Source organism: Sporothrix schenckii (genome assembly GCF_000961545.1).
Source record: "Sporothrix schenckii 1099-18 chromosome Unknown Cont49, whole genome shotgun sequence".
Classification (NCBI taxonomy): domain Eukaryota; kingdom Fungi; phylum Ascomycota; class Sordariomycetes; order Ophiostomatales; family Ophiostomataceae; genus Sporothrix; species Sporothrix schenckii.
The window spans coordinates 2,600,575-2,620,407 of NW_015971150.1; the positions used below are offsets into that span (position 1 = coordinate 2,600,575).

Below are 19,833 nucleotides of genomic sequence, written 5' to 3' on the forward strand. Positions count from 1 at the left end.
CGGCCGTGTGATCACCCTCCTACGGCGTGCCGTGCGCGTGTAATTGCTGGTCATCACCGCCGCCGCCAGATGTTGTCGCTGAAGCGCGCGCAGAGTACGGAAGCTTTCCTGAGCGCCGGTCGGACTGGTGGTTTTGATGTTGGTGCTGATGCTGGTTGTAGTTGTTGTGGTTATGGTTGTGATGGTTGTTATGATGGTGGTTGTTGTGGTGGGTGTTGTGATGCTGGTTGTTGGTGCCGCCGCTGTTGTGGTGTTGGTTCGACTTGTCGCGTCGTGATTCTTCAATGGCCGACCGTTGCTGGATTGATGAATCGTGGCTCTTCCAGTCCATCTTCGTCTCCAGCGGGAATCCGAGGGCTCTCCGCATGGTTTCACTAGAGCAGATTGTTAGGATACGGGGTGGATACACCAGACATGCTAGAGAGAGAGAGAGAGAGGGAGACGGAGAGGCTCAAAACGTACCGAATCTTCAACACGCGGCTGCCGTCGGTGCGCGTCCAGACACTCAAAATGTCCTCGCCGTTGCGCACACTGAGAACGGCACCGCACACCTCGTCCGACGCATCTCCAAACTGGTCGCCGATAATGGCAAACAAAAGATCCTCCCAGTATCGATCCGCCACGCCCTTCTTCAGCCGCACAATCCACTTGCCGCCCTTGCGGTTCTCGGCGTCTTCCCAAATCGGCCTGATGCCGTTGCGGAAGAAGTGGTAGTCCGCCACCAACGGTAGTGTGGACGGACGCTTCAGGTGCGTGTATACAGCAAAAAAGTCTTCCACCGAGCTGACGGTGGCCACCGGGTGGAGGGTCTTCTCGTACTCAATGTAGCCATTGGCTTTGCTAATCGGCGGTCGGAACCAAAACACCCATTCGTTGCGTAGCAAGTACCGCTGGTTCTTGTCCGCTGGTGGCGCCGCGTCCGCTGCCGCAGCTCCCGCCGCTCCTGGAGCAGCTGCGCCGCCAACAGCCGCCGGCCGCGGCGTGGCAGCAGACGATTTCTCGCCTGCTGCGGCAGGTGCAGACGTGCCGGACGTTGCGGATTTGAAGCCCACATCAAAGGGGTTCCCTGGTGATTTGGGCGTCTTGGCCGAGGAGCCGAAACTGGAGAATGCGCCCGACCCCAGGCCAAAGGCACTGGATGCAGGACCGCCGGGGCTCATGATGCGGCTGCCACCCGGCGTGGTGGCCGTATTGAAGGGATTGGCCTTGCCTCCATGCGACGAGCTGTCACCGCCGAATCGTCGAGGGAGGGTCGTGTTGCGTGTGGTCGAAGGAGAGGCAGCAGGCGCGTCGCCAAAGCTGCCGATGGAAGGGCTCGTGTTTGTGGAGAGAGAGAGCTTGTTGGAGCTGGGACGGAAAGAACATACGTGGTTAGCAAGCAAGTCGGAAATGACGAAAACTTGATACAGACGGTCAACTCACTTGGTACGACGGCCGTAGAGACTATCCATTGGGCCTGATGTTTTGGGGGCAATGATTAAAGAGGGAGAGATAATGTACACGGGGCGGGACGAGGGAACGGTGCCCAAAAAATCGGACGGCAAAAGGAGTAACAGATTCGCAGTCAAAGCAGTGGAAGCGGTTCGGTGTTTGTTGGCAAAGGTAACACGATGACGGATGTGTGTGACGAGTTTCGACGACCGTAGGCGAAGAGCGCAGCAGTAGAAGAGAACGAAGGAATTAAAAACGAACAAAAGAGTAATAGAAGTAGCAATGGCAATGTTGGCAAGAAGCGGAGACCAGGTTTCAAAACAAAGTCAAAGAGGTCAATGCAGGTGCAGCGTGCATAAAAAGGGCATATGTGCAGAAAGGCAACGAGCGCTATGAGAGGAGATGGTCGGGGCGATCAAGAACGTCGAGGGCGGATGTGTGCTCTGCGATCGAGAGGTGAAAAGAGAGGCTGCAGTCGAGGCTATGTGTTGAAGACGGTCGTGAGGAGGGCGGCGACAGAGCACCGGTAGGCGGCGGCAACCTGTCGCTCAATGAGACAGGCTCTGACCTGGTTGCGTCCTATTTTCCGATCTCGTCCTTCTCGGGCCACCGTAGTAACTTTGTTCGTTTCTTTCTCTTGAAGTGCGAGTCGTGTGATCAGGTTGTTTTGCACTTGTTTACCAGTGCGGCGGTTCGCGGGGAAGCAATGCGTGCGCGTGCAAATTTGTGGCGGCAGGGGTGGCGGACGTAGAAAAAACGACGAGCTCGATGGGCGGTGTTGCGAATGCGAGTTGTTGTACGTGTCTGTATGTGTGTCGTGGAGGCGTTTCGAAAAGGCGGACCGTTGTTGAGTTGAGGCAAAAAAAAGAACAGGTGATAGTACAGAAGGTGGAAAGAGAATGGGGGAAAACTGGACACAGGAATGCAAATGGACGGAAGGCGCAGATTGGAGATCAGGAAAGAACGAAGAAAAATTAGGTGAAGAAAGGCGGGCTTAGAGGAAAAAGGGAAAAAGGTGGAGGTTGAAAATGTGAAGGTGAGTGGAGGTTGGAAGGAGCGAATGAACAGGTTGGAGCTAAAACGGCCCAAGAACAATAAAACGGCACCAAAAAGGCAGCTACGCATTGATTGGCGAAAGAGAAAGGCGGCGAATTGGGTGGCAGAGAAGGAGGAGCGCCCAGCGTTGGTGGTGCCTGAGAACCTTGGGCTGGCAACCACGACGGTCTCCATATTTCCATACTGTGCTCCTTGGGGCCGGCATGATTCATCCCGGCTCTCATTGGAATGAAAAGGGAGTTCCACGCTTTTACTCTTTGCAGTATCCAGCTTCTTCTTGCTCTTAGAAAGGACAGCGGTATGGCGCCCGATATTACGTGGCCGTGAAGTGACTCGTTGTAGAATGCAATTGCCTATCAAGGGCAATAGCTGGTGCCACTCTATGTCCATAGCTCCTTCTACGGAAATCGAGAAGCTTTCTGCACTTTCCCCTGTGATTGTTTTGCCAGGGCACTTTGCCTGTGACGGCACTGTGCGCGCTTGCCTCACCACTTTGCAACGGCTCTTCATACGGACATTCTCCACCTTTGGCGCCTTTGAAGTTTTTTAGAGCCAGGAAGGCACGACCACGGTGCAAAAGATTTCTACCAGAGCTTAGCTCTAATACTTTGTGTGGCTAACAGATTAACCGCCTGTGAGTGACAGGGCAGGCGTTGAGCGCTTTCCTTGTGATACCATACGTACTGTTTCTGAGCACAACACGGCAGGCGCTGCGCTGTTTCTGTGCAACGGCAGTAGCTAGGCCCTTCTTTCCTCTCTATTGCTTTTTCTACCCCGATTGGGTCGTCCTTTCTATACTGTGTCGCCGCAGGCCACCGACAACTCGTCTTTCGTTCGCACTTTCCCGCCAAGTTGTTCTATTGCCACCGGTCCTACATCTGAGCTATCGCACGCTATAAAGGAAGGAACATAGTCAAATGCCACAGTGGGGCGACAGTGTAGTCTTGTGTCCTGTGCTGGCAGGAACTGACAAGTGCTTTCTTCTGTAAGCCTTTGCGGGGCAGGTGCCATCTGTTGGAGAATATGACCGCTTGGTTCGTTCCGATTTCGACTTCTGTGAACAGAACTTCGGACACAGCTCCAACGGTGCTCTCCCTTTCCCGACAAACGTACATCACGCACCTTTCGAACCAATTGCTGCTATTTCGGCTCGCCTCGGTAACTGTTCGCCTCTCAACCGCTTTCGCACGTCGCGATCCCCTCCGGCGGTCGAGACGACCGGCGATACCCTATCGCAATGGACAAGATAACAGACAAGATCGCGGCATTGTCGCCCGAGTCGTACTACTTCTCGCTCGAATTCTTCCCGCCCAAGACGTCTATGGGCTTTGCCAACCTGCGGGGCCGGCTGGACCGAATGGCGCGGGCGCTGCGCCCGCTGTTCGTCAACGTGACGTGGGGTGCGGGCGGCTCGACGGCGCAAAAGTCACTGGAGCTGGCCGAGATTTGCCAGCGCGAGCTCGGCCTGACGACGTGCTTGCACCTGACGTGCACGAACATGAGCCGTGAGCTGATTGACAAGGCACTGGAAGACGCCAAGGCTCTCGGCATCCGCAATATCCTGGCGCTGCGGGGTGACCCGCCACGACCGACCGAGTACAGCGACGAAACCGACAAGGATGCGGCGGCGGCCGGGATTGCACCTGGGCCCTCCGGAGAGCTCGAGTTTTCGTGGGCCGTCGACCTGGTGCGGTACATCCGGAAACAGCACGGCGACTACTTTTGCATTGGCGTGGCGGCGTACCCCGAGGGCCACGCCGAGGAGAGTCATCCGCTGGGCCAGAGCCTCGAGCACGACCTGCCGTACCTGGTGGAGAAGGTGCAGGCTGGTGCCGACTTTGTGATGACGCAGCTTTTCTTTGACCACGCGGCGTATGCACACTTTGAGTCGGTGCTGCTCGCGCACCCGAGCGGCGCGTTCAAGGACATCCCCTTGATCCCTGGCTTGATGCCGATCCAAAACTACCAGATGATCAAGCGGACGACCAAGCTCAGCCACGCACGCATACCCGACGAGCTGATGGCGCGGCTCGACGCGGTCAAGAAGGACGACGAGAAGGTCAAGAGCGTGGGCGTGGACATTATCAGCGAACTCGTCGAACAGGTGAAGGAGATCAAGGACCGGACACGCGCCGACCGGCCCAAGGGCTTCCACTTTTACACGCTGAATCTGGAAAAGGCCGTGTCGTTTATCCTTGAGCGGACGCATTTGATCCCGCCCGGCACGCCGGACGAGGACGAGGAGGCCATAGCGGGGGAGGTTGCCGTTGTGGACGACGTGGCGACGAGTGGCTCGCTGGGCGTGCCATCTATTCGCATTAACGGCAGCACGGGCACGGGCACTGGCGGCGCTGTTCATCCGCCTCTGGACGGCCATCCGGCGCGGCGCCAATCGTCGATTGGGTCCGACCCGCGCAACCGTGTGATAGTATCCGGGCGCGCGGCGTCACATCCCGACTACGAAGCTACGGCACTCGAGGCCAGCGTGCCGGCCGAGCCGGTGAACACGCGGTCCAACACGCTGGCCATCTCCGAGGGTGAGGGCGTGCTGGGCCGCGAGGCCACATGGGATGACTTCCCCAACGGCCGCTGGGGTGATGCGCGGTCGCCGGCGTACGGTGAGATTGACGGCTACGGTGTCAGCCTGCACATGACGGTGAACCAGGCGCTCAAGCTGTGGGGCCGGCCGACGACGACCGAGGACATCAACACCATCTTCATCCGCTACCTAGGTGGTGAGCTTGCCGCCATTCCCTGGAGCGAGGAGGAGTTCAACGCCGAAACGGCGACGATCCGCGACCAGCTGGTGCAGCTCAATGCCAAGGGATGGTGGACGGTGGCATCGCAGCCGGCCGTGAACGGCATCCCTTCGACGGACGCGACGTTTGGCTGGGGCCCCACGCACGGCTTTGTGTTCCAAAAAGCCTTTGTTGAGTTCTTCCTTCCGTCGGCCGATTGGACAGCGCTTTGCACCCGACTCACCGACCCGGAGGTACGCGACAAGGTCTGCTTCTATGCAATCAACGCGGCGGGTGACTTTGTCTCATCGGACGCGAGCGGGCGCGTGACAGACAGCCGCAGCGGCGCGGAAGCCGCCGAGGAGGCCAGCACGAACGCCGTGACATGGGGCGTCTTTCCGGGCAAGGAGATTGTCACGCCGACAATTGTGGAAGAGGTCAGCTTCCGGGCCTGGAGCGAGGAGGCGTTTGGGATCTGGAAGGAGTGGGCGGCGCTGTACCCCAAGGGCTCGCCGACAGACATTTTGCTGGAGAAGACGCGCAACGACTACTGGCTGGTCAACATCATCCACCACAACTACATCGAAAAAGACGCGCTGTGGAACCTAGTGTCTGCATGAGGAAAGAGAGAGCGGAAGGCCGCTGTAGACGATTAGCATTACGGTCATCTTTCATGACTTTGTTTCTTTAGTTTTTTTTATGTGTTCATTTTGCCCATTTGCATTGTGGTGTTTCCATGGGATGTGGGCGAGAAATTGGAAGAAACGGGCATTGGAAAGGTACACTGGTTACAGAAAACAAGAAGATACGAGGGGCATGGCCTTGGACCACCTGCAATGTTTTCTTTTCTTTTGTCATGGTATTTATTACCATTTTTGGTGAAGGTTAGCTTTTTATTCGGCTAACTAAACTGTAATTCAAAACCATTAGATGAGCACGTGATCTCGTTGGTGGCGATATGCTAGGCTTCCGGTCGCCAAAGTTTAACCTCATCCTTTTCCATCATTCAACTCGACATAAACCCCAACGCTGTCGACACACCAACGCCGCAGCCCGCGACCCCGCAAACTCCCCTCTGGTCGAACGCTTTGAACCCAGACACCGACCGACCGTCAAATTACATATACCTCCAGCAGCGGACCATCCACCATGTCGGAACGCAAGGTCCTCTCCAAGTACTACCCGCCGGACTTTGACCCGAGCGCGCTCGCACGGCGTGTCAAGAAGCCGAAAAAGGGCCAGCAGTCTGGGCCGGCCGTGCAGGTGGTGCGGCTGATGGCGCCGATGAGCATGCGATGCACACGGTGCGGCGAGTACATCTACAAGGGGCGCAAGTTCAACGCGCGGAAAGAAACGCCGCTGGACGAAAAGTACCTGGGAATCCAGATCTACCGGTTCTACATTCGGTGCACGCGGTGCAGCGGTGAAATCATCTTCAAGACGGACCCCAAGAACCAAGACTACTCGCTGGTGTCGGGTGCCAAGCGCAACGTGGAGGCGTGGCGGCACGCGACCCAAGAAGAGCAAGAAGAGACGGACGAGCAGCGCCTGGACCGCCTCGAGGCCGAGGAGGCCGAGGCCAACGGCGAGGCGGCGGCGGAGCAAAACCGCATGGAGGAGCTGGAGGCCAAGACACTGGAGGCGAAGCGAGAGATGGAGGTTGCGGACGCCCTGGACGAGATCCGAACACGAAACGCTCGGATTGCGCGGGCCGACCACCGCGATCACTTGGAGACGGTGGCGCTGCAGGCGCGGCCGGCAGACGAGGAGGAGCGACAGCGGCAGCAGGACCTGGAAGACGCGGCGGCAGCACGAGCGGCGTTTGCTGCCGCGGCAGAGGGCGTTGAGGCGGAGAACGAGGAAGAGGAGATGGAGAAGAACGACGACAGCGATGACTCTGACACCCAGCCGGCATGGGTCAGCAAGACGTCGTCGACAAAACCAAAGACCACGACACTCGACGCGGCAGCAGCAGCAGCAGCAGCAGTGCAACACCAAAGCCAGCAACACCGCCTGTTGTGGCTGCAGAGGAGGTCGCGGTGGTGCCGAGCTTCAAGCGGCAGATTAAGAAAAAGAAGGACCACGCATCGCTTCTGGGTATCAAGAAGAAGCCGTCACTGGTGTGAGCGGCGCGTGTTGGGACTGGCTCAAGATATGGCATTTATGGCGTCACGAATCATGGTTTAGATAGGGTTACACTTTTTTTTGGACGTTAGATAGGAGTATACTTTGGAGCATTATCATATACCCACAATTTGAAACTCATTTCACTTGATATTTTTCAAAGATGCAACATGTGATATTCCCTTGTGTACGTGCCTAGAACTCCTGTGCCTTTAACCAAAAATGCATTAAACAGAACCGATACCATGTGCTTTGTCGATGTGTCGTATGTGACAACGAGAAAGAGTATATGCCTCCCTAACGAACGCCATTATCCAACGCCAATAAAAATAAGACACGCCAGCTAGAGGAAAGATAGCGGACGGATTGTGCCCATACAAGCGCCCATCCAGGCAGACTATACACCGTTGGGCAAAGCCGTGCTGTTGGCCAACGCTGTCCGGTGAGCATGGTGGTGCGGGCTGTTGTTGTGGTGGTGCTGGCTGCGGCCAGGACTTGTGCTCTGGCTGGCACTGAGGCTGTAGCTACTCGAGTTGTTGGTGCTGCTGGCGCGGTCGTGGCCCTGGCTGCGTTCGGACATGGTCAAGCTGCCGCTCCGGTACCGAGGGCCATCACCGGCAGGACCTGCAACATGTAGATGTGCCGGAGGCGGCGAGCCGGAGGTGGCATCCATCTGCTGCTTGGTGTGCAGCAGCATGGAGCGTGCATAGTCAGACAGATTCGACAAACTTGAGGTACGAGCACTACGGGTGGTTGATGCACTGGCCCCCTCGTCGGTGGGAGCCATTGGTGCTGAATCGGGCGGCAACGGCTGACCGCCGGCAACGTGCTGACGCTGGTCCTGCTGCGGGTCGCGGATGTTAGGCTCGGCGGTGCTGATGTCGGTGGGGTGGACGTCGACAGCAACCTGGCGACGGCTGGGCTGGTCAGCAGCCATGTCGATGGCGGCAATGGATCCGTGTGAGTCCATGTTGGATGTGTATAGTATGTGTATGTGATGATAGTTTTGGTTGTTGTAGCGCTGGAAGATGATTTAACAGGAGTAGGCTGGGGGTTGACAAAGAAGGCAGCCAATAAGAGAGAATGAGGGGATGAGAGGGATTAGACCAAAGAGAAGTGGAAATATGAGAAGAGTGTAAATACGAAAAGAAACTTGGTGTAAGTGAAGTATGTGAATGGGGAGAAACAAACGGGCGGCCGGGCCGGTCTTATACACAAACGTTATATTATAGTCAACAAGGTAAAAGAAGCCTGCGGCAAGGCGAAGCGGGCGAGATGGCAGTGGCACGAGGCTTTTTTGTCTTTTGCCTGGGCTATGCGAGAAGGGTCCTCCAGTGTTTGCGTTGACGTTGCTGGTCTAGGCGACATGGGTGAGATAAACCAGCAACAAAGGCGACGGGGAAATAAAATGGGGATGGTGTGTGGGTTTTGGAGCTGTCCCTGTTTGCTGTGCAGGAGCTAGTGGGAGCGATAGGGGAGAATGGGATCAAGACGAATAAAAAAGTAAGCAAAGAAAAGTAAGAAAAGACGTAGACAAGTGAAGCACTCAAAGGAAATGCATAAGAAACAAGGCTCCAAATCAGGGAAGTTTACATGCAGGCCAGGAGTCAAGTCGAGGTTGCAATAAGCGAGGAGCTAAAGTGTGCAGGAATATCCTTGGATAATGACGGTAGTTGATGATTCGAAGGGTTGATGGTAAAGTAAAGTAAAGCATGCAAGGGAGAAGTTGGGACGAGATCTGGGTTTATAACATCAACAAACAGTAGCAAATAGACAGAGACAAAGAAACTAAGACAACAAAAATGACGGCAGAGACCGTATGGCATCAGGGGCGAACAAGCAAGAAAGCACCGTGGCCAATTCCATGCTATGATATCAGAGTGGATGGGTACCGAGGCTAAGGGGCAGAGAACTTTTGTTTGGTCTCTACGCAATGTGGCCAGAGACTAGGCGTAGAAAGGAGAACGAATGTCCGGAGAGCTATGTATTACTCTGCTACTCAAGACCAAGTTTGGGCAATTTTGTCCTTACTTTTGCATGGTTCGCCTGTTGACGCCAGGGAGAGACCGATGGTGCTTGTGAAAAAGTATACATATACATACAAATAAAATACAAAATAACGCACCTGCACCTGCAAATGCGCCGTAATTACAAGGCCACTACATTGCAGGTACCGTTTGCAGGAACAGCCTGGCTAGGTGCAGATCGACAGTTACCGGAAGTGGTGTAATGCCATGGGTGGGAGCAGACAGGGGATCCTTTCAGTTCTTGTACGTTTTTCTCTGCGAGTTTTCTATCTTTCTTGTGCCCACCTTGCATATTCCGTATCCATTGGTCTCTCCTGCTGTATTCTGTCGTATTTGTCAACCTCTTTCCCTGCCTGTCCGATGATGGCACTGTCATCGAACTGTGGAGCATATGAGAGCGCACTTTCGTCGCTGACCAGCTGGACGACAAGAGTTGGGGCATGCTGAGGTGTGTTCGAAGAACAAACACTGTAAAGTACATTCATTCGAGACCATCCACTATTGCTTGCCGCGAGTCGTTGCATGAAGCCCCTCAGATGTTAAACAAGCCCAAGCTGCACTTGGTTCTCTGCCTAGAGATTGTGATGTCGACCATCCAAAAACCGGGGAGACGGAGATGGGTGAAGATATACAGAGGGTGGTCTAAAAAATAAAACGGAAACTTTCAAGTAAAGAATAGGAATAATCAGAACCCCACGACAGACAAATCCAGACCAGACCCAGACGCAAAACAAGAACTAAATCAAGCATGGGCCTGGTCACAGACGTAATGGGTCGGCACTGGTTATGTCTTAGGGGATAGAGCTCAATTCGGCATGGTAAAAACGCCGTCCTGGTCTGGCACCCTCCACAACAACCTTTCCAAGACACTTTTGGGCACTTTCTACTTGCATGCGTGCTACCGTTGAATGTAGAAAGACCCTGCAGATCGTCCCACCCATTTCTTTGTTCATGCCTGCTCGGCCCCCCTGCTCAGGTAGTTTGTCTTCCTGTCTGCCTGTCCAGTACGCTGAGCGCGTCCATATCTCCTTGTCCTTGTTCACCCTACACTAGGACATTCCGACAAAAGTGACATGGGCTAAGACCATACAGACGGAGACTCTATTAAGGAAAGTTAGTAGAAGAACGAGAAGATTTTTTTGGCCATGTCTCAAATGGTTATCAATAAATAAGATGCTGCCATCCACCGTCGCGAATATAGTAGGAAAACGCTGGACGTGCGGTGAAGCCATTAAATGCACTTGATCTCCAAGTAAAAACACCTGAATAGCAGGGGAAAACCTACAACTAAACCACGAGAGTACCTCGCTTTCAAAGACTGATATGTAACTTGGCCGCTCTTTCTTCGTGTCGTGTATTGTACTTGGCGGCGAACGGGCGGCGTGAACGGGCGGCTGCGGGTGGCGGCGCGGTATGATGTCATTGGCCGGACCCACTTCTACCAAGGCACTAGCGCACTACCGACGTCAACAAGGTAAATAGAAAGCCAAACGCTCCGATGAAAGACGAAAGACGTGGTAAGTTCAGGCGAACATTAAGAAGTAATAGGGATGGCATGGGGAAGGCATGCAGGGAAAGAGGACAAACGCAAGTGATGACATAGTTTCTCTAGATAGCTTCTCAAGATACCACGGCTCAATGGAGGGAAGGAGCGATTTGTCGCGACGGCTCATCACGTCAATGCCATTTTGTTCGCCTGTATTTTCGATTGCTTCATAAATGATTTCTTCAGTCTTGCTACGATACTTGGCTCCGCTACATTCTGCTCTGGAGTCTGCGTCAATTGATGCAACTCGCCGATGCAACTCGTGCAACGTTCGTTAAACCTGCTAGGGAGCACCGACTGAATGCTCTAAAAGTTGGAAAATGTTGGCATCTGCATGGCTTCCAGTACATTTTGTACCCCGACAGTAACAACCATAATACCGAGTACAGTCGCAGTTGGCGGCACTGCCAGTGCTGCAACGGTACAGGGTACACATATAGGTACACACGGTCACGCACGAGATTGCCCGTAGTTACCTCGCCGATCAGGCCCAGAACATCAAAAGTAGTGGAGGGGCTGAGGGGTTGCATATAACCCCGGAGCACGGAGGCATGGCGCCGCCGTCAAAGAAGTGTCCAGGTAGGACAAAAACCTAAACCAAAGAACAAACAGGGTTCATTCTGGGTTGGTCCTGGCCGTCTTGGTTCCATGCTGCACATACCTGCATGAGCATTCCCTTTTGGGTCACTTCATCGCCATAATAGGAAATGGACGAAAGCCGGCTCGCCAGCATCCGAAAATGAGGTCAAGAAAACGTGAGACTGGCGAGAAGGTTGAGTGGGGCCACTCGTGCAACGACATACGTCTAGATCAGACAAACGACGTCAATTTTATGTCGATCACTTTTTAAAGATTGTTTGTTGCCTCCAGCATGACAAAATAAAGCGCACTCACAAACCGTTTTAGCACTTTAACAGAGCAAGGAATCCTCACTGTAACACTCTTAACAGTGTAGGGAACTCCACTAAATAGCCTTGTGAGTGCGCTTTTTTTTGTCCAGGGGGAGGTTGCGTAGCTGGTAGATAGCTGCTGGAAGCGAAGGACGTTCGTAATGGCGGGAATCTATTCAAAGATTCTGATGAAAAGAACAGCACCATATAGCTTTCATGTCCATTGACGATCATGGCCAGCAGTGCACATGGAGATGAGCCTGCGCCCATATTACATACCCGAATATGCACCGAAACGAGTGGAAGAAGACACCAGCCTAGTTGGAGGTCGTCCTGCCTCTGCCGTGTTGTCTGTTGCAGCTGCTGGCTCTTTCCCCATTGTCGTCACTTCCCTCCTGGCTCCAGCTTTTTGTCGCCACACGTGACGCCATCGTTGCACACTCTTGATCTGGGACGATCGGACAGTTGCTCACAGTGCCTCGTTGTACAAACCTTTTTGTATGCATGTGAACAGTGCAATGTCTCACAATAAACGGTGCATCATAGGCTACACACCCCTCGCGATCCTAGGAAAACAGTGTCATTCCCAGAACGGTGCATATGAGGAGCACCTACAAGAATCAAAACACCAAAAAAGACAGCGCTAGACGGCATTTTCTTGTACATCTTCCTCCGTAGTACCTTTTCCCGAACCTAAGCTGTCGCCTTGACATCATACACTCAACACCAGAGCCACCTGTCCCGTATCATAAAACGTCAGAGGACGTCACCTGGCGTGATTCTCACCAACGGCTGCGCTCGGATCGACCGCTGCCGTCGTCGCCAAGCATTTCCGCCAGCATGTCCCACTTGGCCGCCGCTGTTGCGTCACGGCTGGCCCGCGCCACACCGCGTAACCCGCTGGTCACAAACCGCAACGTGTTGTCAAGGTCAGAGCGAATGGCCCTAAGGGAGCTGCTGTAGTCCATTTCTTGCGTGTTGGTCTTTGTAGCGTTTTTGGTCTCGTAACTGTCGTCGTTTTCGTCATTATCGTTGTTCTGCCCCTCAGCCTCGTCGTCATAGCCGTCGTCATCATAATCGTCGTCGTCGTCATCGACATCACCGTCGACGTTATCGTCACCCAGAACGTCTCGGCGTCTCGGCCTCCGCGGCGACGCCAAGAACAGCGTTCGGCGGACCGAGTCGGCTCCAGTTCTAGGCGATGGACCTGTCCAACCGCCCCGCTTCGTCGGTGTCTGATACTGCCGTGATGTGGGCGTCGCCGACACCGACGCCGACAACACAGACAGACGCCACGTCTCCTGCAGCGCCCGTGCCACTCGTGCTCCATTCGCTCGATGCGCATCCTCAAGCCGCAGCACCAGGTCCAGCAGATCCAGCACGCCTGCATGCAGCGGTTCCAGCTTACCGCCCAGCAACGCCTCATCCACGAGTGACCGCACAAATTGCGCATGCACCGCAATCATGTCGTCCACATCCAACGTGGTCGCGCCGTTCTGGCCAAGTAGATGCTGTCGCAACTGCTCAACACGCGGTGCAATAACAAGCGTCGTCAGGTACGACTGCAACGTATTACAGAACCACAACAGCCGTACGCGTAATGAAAAGTAGAGTGCACGGTCGCCGGACGGAAGGGCATGGCCACGGCCGCCACCTCCGTTGCCGTTGTTATTATCGTCCTCGTCGCCCTGCTCACCCTGACCGTCGTCCAGCAACCGGTGCCGACTCAGCAGGGCGCTGGCGCGCCGGATCTGCAGCAATAAGGTAAACACCGACTGGTAGCCGGCAAGGCTCGCAGCTGGGATCACAATCTGTACTGGCCACGCTAATCGGTAGGTCGGCCGGATGCGAGCCAGGCCGTCACGTACGGAGCGCCGCGCCACCAATGGGTCGTCACTGTCGGGGTGCAGTCCTTGTTTTTCGAGGGCCACAGAGAGCGCACCGCTTTCACCATACGCCTCGCGTATCATCTCTGTCATTGTGTACCGATCGAGCCAGCGTGGGTTGCGCGTGTCGAGGCTGTGGAAGACACGCGACGCAAACGCGTCAGCTGCCGCACCGTCGGCCATGAGGAACACGCGGTGTAACGACTCCAATGCAGCGCCCAGGCCACATGCGCCCACGAGCGTCGCTTGTAGGGTGGCCGAGGCCGCGTGGTGCTTGCTCTGGATCCAGTGGTCAAATGCGTCGCCAAACAGCTGCGCAAACGGCGCCATGGCCGCGTCTGGTGGACACACAGTACCGAAATCCAGCCGCGGTTCAGTGTCTGTGGTGTGGCGATGGTCGATACCAGTACTGGCCCGCCGCGGGTCTTTGCCCAGGTGCCGCAGCACGACGATGCTTTTGCCCGTGGTGAAAATCTTGGAAGCTGCTGGCTGCAAGAACCGCGGTGCATGCAGTACACCGCTCGTCGTACGGAGCAGCTTGTACTGGCCGTTCCAGATCTGGTGCAGTGGCACGGAAGCATCTATCGGCCCGCCGCCGGATACGAAAAACGCCTTGTCGAGCCGGTCCAGTACGCCCTCCTCCATCCATGACCGGATCGGTCGTAGGTACACTTGGAAGCAGTCGAAGAAGATCGTGCCCAGAAATTCGTACAAATCAGCACTGCCCTCGTACTGTGCAATGGCCGTGGCGTCAAACAGGAGTTCGAGGTAGCGGAACGCATAGGCGTTGCCGCGTTCTGCTACGTCGAGTTTCTCCACCACGCCCGACAATGCAAACAGGTTTTTGAGCGATGGCTGCAGCTCGTTGAGCACGCCCACGAGACTAACCATACAGCCGTCGGACGGCATGGTCACAAACCGAGCCTGAACGGAGGTCACCTCCTGGTCGAATGCGTGGAGCCGCCGTTGGATGGCTTCCTGGAACACTTGGAGCAAAGGAGTGGAGGGCGCGGCGTCGTTCCTTTGCAGGCCTTGTGAGTGTTCGAGCCCTGCACGCTTCCGTAGTGGCAGAAGACGTCGGCCGCAGTCCGCGACAGAATCCAGTAGCGACGTGTGCATGGACACAGACACATCCGAGAGACGGTATCTGTCGACAAGCACGCAGTCGCGGCCAAACAAAGTAGTGTCCAGCCCCTGCAGCATGAAGAGAGTGTCCCGCACAATCTGCAGCTCCGACACGAGGACTCTGTTATTTGGCGCGTCCTCGCCGGGCGCAGCATTTGGTGGACGCGCTGTTCGCCAAGATTGACTCTCGCGGATGGACGTCAGTAATGTTGCCAGTTCGCCCCGTGTGTGTCCGTCTGTTGCAATGAGGTCACGATACGTCCGTGCTTGGCCGTGGCCGTCGGCCTCGACGCTGGACATGGTGGTGTCGTCGTCGTGGCCGGATTCATCGTCGTCGTAGCCGTAACGGTCGACATAGTCGTCATCGTCGTCGTAGTCATCCTCCTCAACGTCTGCCTCGCTTACCCAGCCGTCCTCCCGCATGATGTCCTCCCATCGTAACGGCGGCGGTTCCGGCATATGCCGCGACGCTATCAATGCATCCAGGTCGTCTAGGAGGCCTGTTCGGGTTGCCGGCCGATCCGATAGCTCCAATAAAAAGTGCAAAACTTCGGGTGTCCATTTCGTCGTCAATGGCTGCCCGGCGGGATCGTGTTTGGTGAGCGCAGTCCGCCGTTCCCGCAGAGCACCGGCCAGCGCATCGCGGCCGGCCACGGCGAACCGCTCGGCCAGACCGTCCAACTGGCTCTCGACCTCAAACTGGTTCGTGCGAAGATTGTTGTGATTTCGCAATGCGCGCAGTGTTGCATCACACAGCGCTGCAAATGTCGACGAGTCAGTTGTTGCCGTCACTGCCGTCACCGCTGCGACCAGCTCCTCAGTCTGCGCCGACAGTGTCGCGAGGAAGGCCATGGCGGCCGGCGAGAGGCGCGGTCCTTGGGAAAGGAAGGTCTTTATGCTGGAGCCTTTTGTGCTTTGTTTACTTTTTTGTTTTCCAATTTCCCTCCCGTTCTTTCCAATATAATTATCTTGACTCGCCCTCCATTGCACCTTCCTCGCACGTGGAAATCGCTAAAACAGCTTTACGCGTCGCGTATAAATATACAGTGCATAATCTGCGTACAAAAACTGTACCGGCACTGTATTTGCTCCAGCCACAACAGTTGCCACGCGTTTAAATGACATCAATCCGCCCCTATTTCAGTCAGCAACGCCGCTGCAGGACGGTCTAGGGCGTGGAATAGGCGCTATAGGGGCCCTAAGGCCCAGCAGATTTCGCACGTTAGCACAGTTTTCCAGTGCAACTAAGGCCAGCTTACCACAACGGCGCAAAAGAAAAGCACGAGGCAATCGAAAAAGGCAAACAGCTACGTTTGACGGACGACGACTCTGTCTGTCCCTATTCTCGCAACCAACATCACCCGCCACGCTCTGTCTGTTCGTACGACAATACGACTCGGCGAATTGACGGGAAGAACGGAGCAAAGCATCGCCCCTGCCGAGATTGCCATGCAAATAAAGAACAATAAACGAAGAGATCATCACCAAAACGACGACACATTGCATCGACGATATCGGCCGCACCAACGATAAAGCAGACCTTTGCTGTACGCACTTCCAGCCCTATCCCCCTTTCTGTTCTTGCAGTGCCATTGTTCGCGCCCGCGACGGTAGTGGTGTCCTCATCGACGTCGAAGATCACAGCGACAATATAACGTGACGAGTCGAAGAGACAAACGAAGACGGTCGACATAAGACGAGACGACGACCTTGGCGACGGCGTCCACCATTGGCATCATCCCATACGCCAGCGACGTTTTGATTTGCTCATCCCGGCCGGCATCTCCCTTCGATGACCGGCTGAGGGTTTGACTCGACTCGACCAAACTCGACCGCCCGTTGGAACTCTCTTCCTTCTTCCTCGCCCACACAACCGCCACGATGACAATCGCACGGCCGGTACGCGCGCTCATTGTAGCCGTTGTGTTTGGCATTTGCCTGCTTGTTATGCACTTTGCGGGCTCATCGCCCAGCAAGCCGTCTGTCTTCAAGCTCGACTCCAACGAGCGCGACCCAAATTTAGATCGTACGTTGTCTTTCTCCGGACCCTACTAGTATGCCCGCACCACCTTTCGTTTTTGTCTAACCCTCCTCTCTTCCTTGCAGCCACACATGAACCCGAGGGCATATTACGACGCACGTCCAAGGGCTACCTGCCGGGCCCCGAGGGCACCGAGCGCATCAACGCGACGCTGCTGGCGCTCGTGCGCAACGAAGAGCTCAACGGCATGCTGCAGGCCATGGGCGACCTCGAGCGGACGTGGAACCACAAGTTCAACTACCCCTGGACGTTCTTCAACGACGTGCCCTTCACGGACGAGTTCAAGCGGCGCACCAGCGCGGCCACCAAGGCCGAGTGCCACTACGAGGTCATCCCCGACGAGCACTGGGCCAAACCCGGCTGGATCAACGAGGACCTGTTCCAGGAGTCGGTCAAGATCCTCAAGGAGAACGACATCCAGTACGCCGACAAGCTGTCGTACCACCAGATGTGCCGCTGGAACAGCGGCATGTTCTATCGCCACCCGGCCCTCGAGCACATGCAGTTCTACTGGCGCGTCGAGCCCAAGGTCCACTTCTTCTGCGACGTCGACTACGACGTCTTCCGCTACATGCAGGACAACAACAAGACCTACGGCTTCACCATTACGCTGTACGACGCGCCGCAGTCCATCCCCACCCTCTGGCCCGAGACCATCAAGTTCCTGGCCGAGCACCCGGAGCATGTCCATCCCAACAACGCCATGGACTGGCTGACCGACCGCGTGCGCCGCCCAGACCATTACAACAAGGCCAACGGCTACTCGACGTGCCACTTCTGGACCAACTTTGAGATTGCCGACCTGAGCCTCTGGCGCAGCAAGGCCTACGAGGACTACTTCAACCACCTCGACCGCGCCGGCGGCTTCTTCTACGAGCGCTGGGGCGACGCTCCCGTCCACAGCATTGCCCTCGGCCTGTTTGAGGACAAGAGCCGCATCCACTGGTTCCGCGACATTGGCTACCAGCACATCCCCTTCTTCAACTGCCCCAACTCGCCCAAGTGCAAGGGCTGCGTCACCGGCCGCCTGACCGACGGCGAGGCCTGGCTCAATCGCGAGGACTGCCGGCCCAACTGGTTCAAGTATGTTGGTATGGGCTAAGACCACCATGGGCCATTATGATGTGCTGTGTTACATTTCCTCTTTCTGTCTTTCAGGTTAATCGGCAACATAATGCATTGTGCACAACGAGTACAACAAAAGGCGAATGGGTTGCTTTCTGTGTTTGCTTTTGTTTCTTTGATTCTTTTTGTCGTTTTGTCTTTTTTTCTCCGTCTTCTTTTGTTCTTCTATGACTCTTTTGTCATTTTGTTGACCGCCGTGTTTATTTTCTGTGTAAATTTTCTCTTGCTGTACAAAATACCTCTTCAACTTGCAACATATATCCCAAGGACACGCAAGAGACAGATATCTATAGACTACACTAAACAAATACGACATGAAAGGACATCACATGGCATAGCGTGCAAAGGACAAAGAGCCTACCTCACCGCGGTCCAAACACCGTTACGACGCCCGATGTGCCGCCCACGCAAAACTGGTCGCCCCATCCACCGTCTTGCCATGCCAGACAGCTCGTCACGTTGCGCCGCTCCTTCTCGCGGCCGTCACGACCAATGGACCGGCCACTGGTCGCGGCGCCCGGTGGGCCCCACGGCACCGTCACCGTCGCGGCCACGCGGCCCGTCAAGAGATCCCATGCCCACACGCGACCGTCCGGCGTCGTATTCTTAGACGGCGTGAGGGCAGCCGCTTCACCGGGAGGGCGGCCCATCTCGTCGCCGGCCACCACAAATCGCTCGCGTCCGCCAATCAACGACTGCACTCGCAACTCCTCGTTGCGCCAGACAAGGCCAGCGTCTTTTGCCGTCGCCGACTCCTTGTCCTCGCCGCCGGATGAATACGTCCGCAGACAGGTGCCGTTCTCGCGGTCCAGCAGCCGCAGCCGGCTGTCCAGTGCGCCCACCAGCAACGACCGCCCGTCGCGCGTCAGGCTCAGGCTCGTGACTCCCGCACTGCCGCTGATCACGTCGATCGTCTGCCGCCCTGTCCGCACATCGTACGTCCGCACGCGACCGTCGACGCTGGCCGCCACAATCTCGGCGCCACGCACAACCAGCGCCGAGATCGCGTCACGCGCTTCCGATAACGCCTGGATCGGCTTCACATTGGGCCCGCTGCCGCCGCTGCGTGTGTCCCACACGCGCACCACAGTATCGAAGCCGCCGCTCACGACCAGACTGTCGCCCTCGCCCGCAAAGCACACGCAGTTGACGCGCCCGCCGCCCGTTCCGCCGCCAAACCGCCGCAGCGTCTGGGCTGTCGTGACATCCCACAGAAACACCGTCCGGTCGCCACCGGACGAGACGAACCGCGCATTGTCGGCAGCGCAGGCCAGCGACAGCACTTCGTAGCCGTGCTCGGCATAGGTCTGAATTAGACGGCCTTCGGGGACGGGGGTGGCACGAGGCGCTGCGCCGGCTGACAAACTCGTCACGAAGCCACCGTCTTTGGTCTTGACCAGCGACGGTGTGCCAGCCGTGCCTGTCGTCGGCTGCGGGTTGTAGAGCCGAATCGACCGATCAGACGAGCCGGTCAGGATGTACGTGCCGCTGCCGGCCGAGTAGGTCACAGCATGGACAGGACCTGTTTGTTAGCAAATGGCGATGAACAGTGCACCCGAGAGCATGGAAACTTACCATTTGAGCCAAGAAGCTGGGCAACAGGCTTGTCCGGAAAGGACATGGCGAAGGAGATGAGAGCGTGAACGAAAAACGAGTGCAGGGAAACGAGGAAACAACGGCGAGTCAACAAGAGGGGCTCGTCTTGAGCGGGATAAAGTGCTACCGCAAGATCATTCTGTCTTCCGCACGTATACAACAGCCAGCAAGAAAAGTTGAGTAAAAGGCTGTGGACAAGGAACAAAAGCGCAGTGAAGATTGGCCGAGCGTGTTGACGTCGACAATAA

At 56.0% G+C, this 19,833-nt stretch overlaps 7 protein-coding genes across 7 annotated transcripts; 3 read left to right on the forward strand and 4 right to left on the reverse strand.

Moving 5' to 3' along the window:
* Positions 1–19: 19 nt before the first annotated feature.
* Positions 20–1,451, reverse strand: SPSK_05268 (translation initiation factor 4E; the record flags this gene model as incomplete). Its single annotated transcript, XM_016732018.1, has 3 exons — positions 20–374; positions 463–1,347; positions 1,423–1,451. 3 exons carry the CDS (start codon positions 1,449–1,451, stop codon positions 20–22), a joined length of 1,269 nt encoding a protein of 422 aa, XP_016583355.1.
* Positions 1,452–3,724: 2,273 nt separating this feature from the next.
* Positions 3,725–5,845, forward strand: SPSK_05053 (methylenetetrahydrofolate reductase (NADPH); the record flags this gene model as incomplete). The annotated part of the gene is made up of 1 exon (XM_016731806.1): positions 3,725–5,845. One exon carries the CDS (start codon positions 3,725–3,727, stop codon positions 5,843–5,845), a length of 2,121 nt encoding a protein of 706 aa, XP_016583356.1.
* Positions 5,846–6,374: 529 nt separating this feature from the next.
* Positions 6,375–7,412, forward strand: SPSK_10970 (mRNA splicing protein Yju2; the record flags this gene model as incomplete). Its single annotated transcript, XM_016737191.1, has 1 exon — positions 6,375–7,412. The coding sequence occupies one exon, from the start codon at positions 6,375–6,377 to the stop codon at positions 7,410–7,412; it is 1,038 nt and encodes a 345-aa protein (XP_016583357.1).
* Positions 7,413–7,746: 334 nt separating this feature from the next.
* On the reverse strand, positions 7,747–8,319 carry SPSK_05602 (uncharacterized protein; the record flags this gene model as incomplete). Its single annotated transcript, XM_016732345.1, has 1 exon — positions 7,747–8,319. One exon carries the CDS (start codon positions 8,317–8,319, stop codon positions 7,747–7,749), a length of 573 nt encoding a protein of 190 aa, XP_016583358.1.
* Positions 8,320–12,594: 4,275 nt separating this feature from the next.
* Positions 12,595–15,675, reverse strand: SPSK_04907 (gamma-tubulin complex component; the record flags this gene model as incomplete). Its single annotated transcript, XM_016731667.1, has 1 exon — positions 12,595–15,675. One exon carries the CDS (start codon positions 15,673–15,675, stop codon positions 12,595–12,597), a length of 3,081 nt encoding a protein of 1,026 aa, XP_016583359.1.
* A 1,029-nt stretch (positions 15,676–16,704) lies between these two features.
* Positions 16,705–17,966, forward strand: SPSK_05332 (mannosyltransferase; the record flags this gene model as incomplete). Its single annotated transcript, XM_016732081.1, has 2 exons — positions 16,705–16,849; positions 16,930–17,966. 2 exons carry the CDS (start codon positions 16,705–16,707, stop codon positions 17,964–17,966), a joined length of 1,182 nt encoding a protein of 393 aa, XP_016583360.1.
* Positions 17,967–18,351: 385 nt separating this feature from the next.
* SPSK_05333 (mitogen-activated protein kinase organizer 1) lies at positions 18,352–19,610 on the reverse strand (the record flags this gene model as incomplete). The annotated part of the gene is made up of 2 exons (XM_016732082.1): positions 18,352–19,511; positions 19,565–19,610. The coding sequence occupies 2 exons, from the start codon at positions 19,608–19,610 to the stop codon at positions 18,352–18,354; spliced, it is 1,206 nt and encodes a 401-aa protein (XP_016583361.1).
* Between the last annotated feature and the right edge of the window lie 223 nt (positions 19,611–19,833).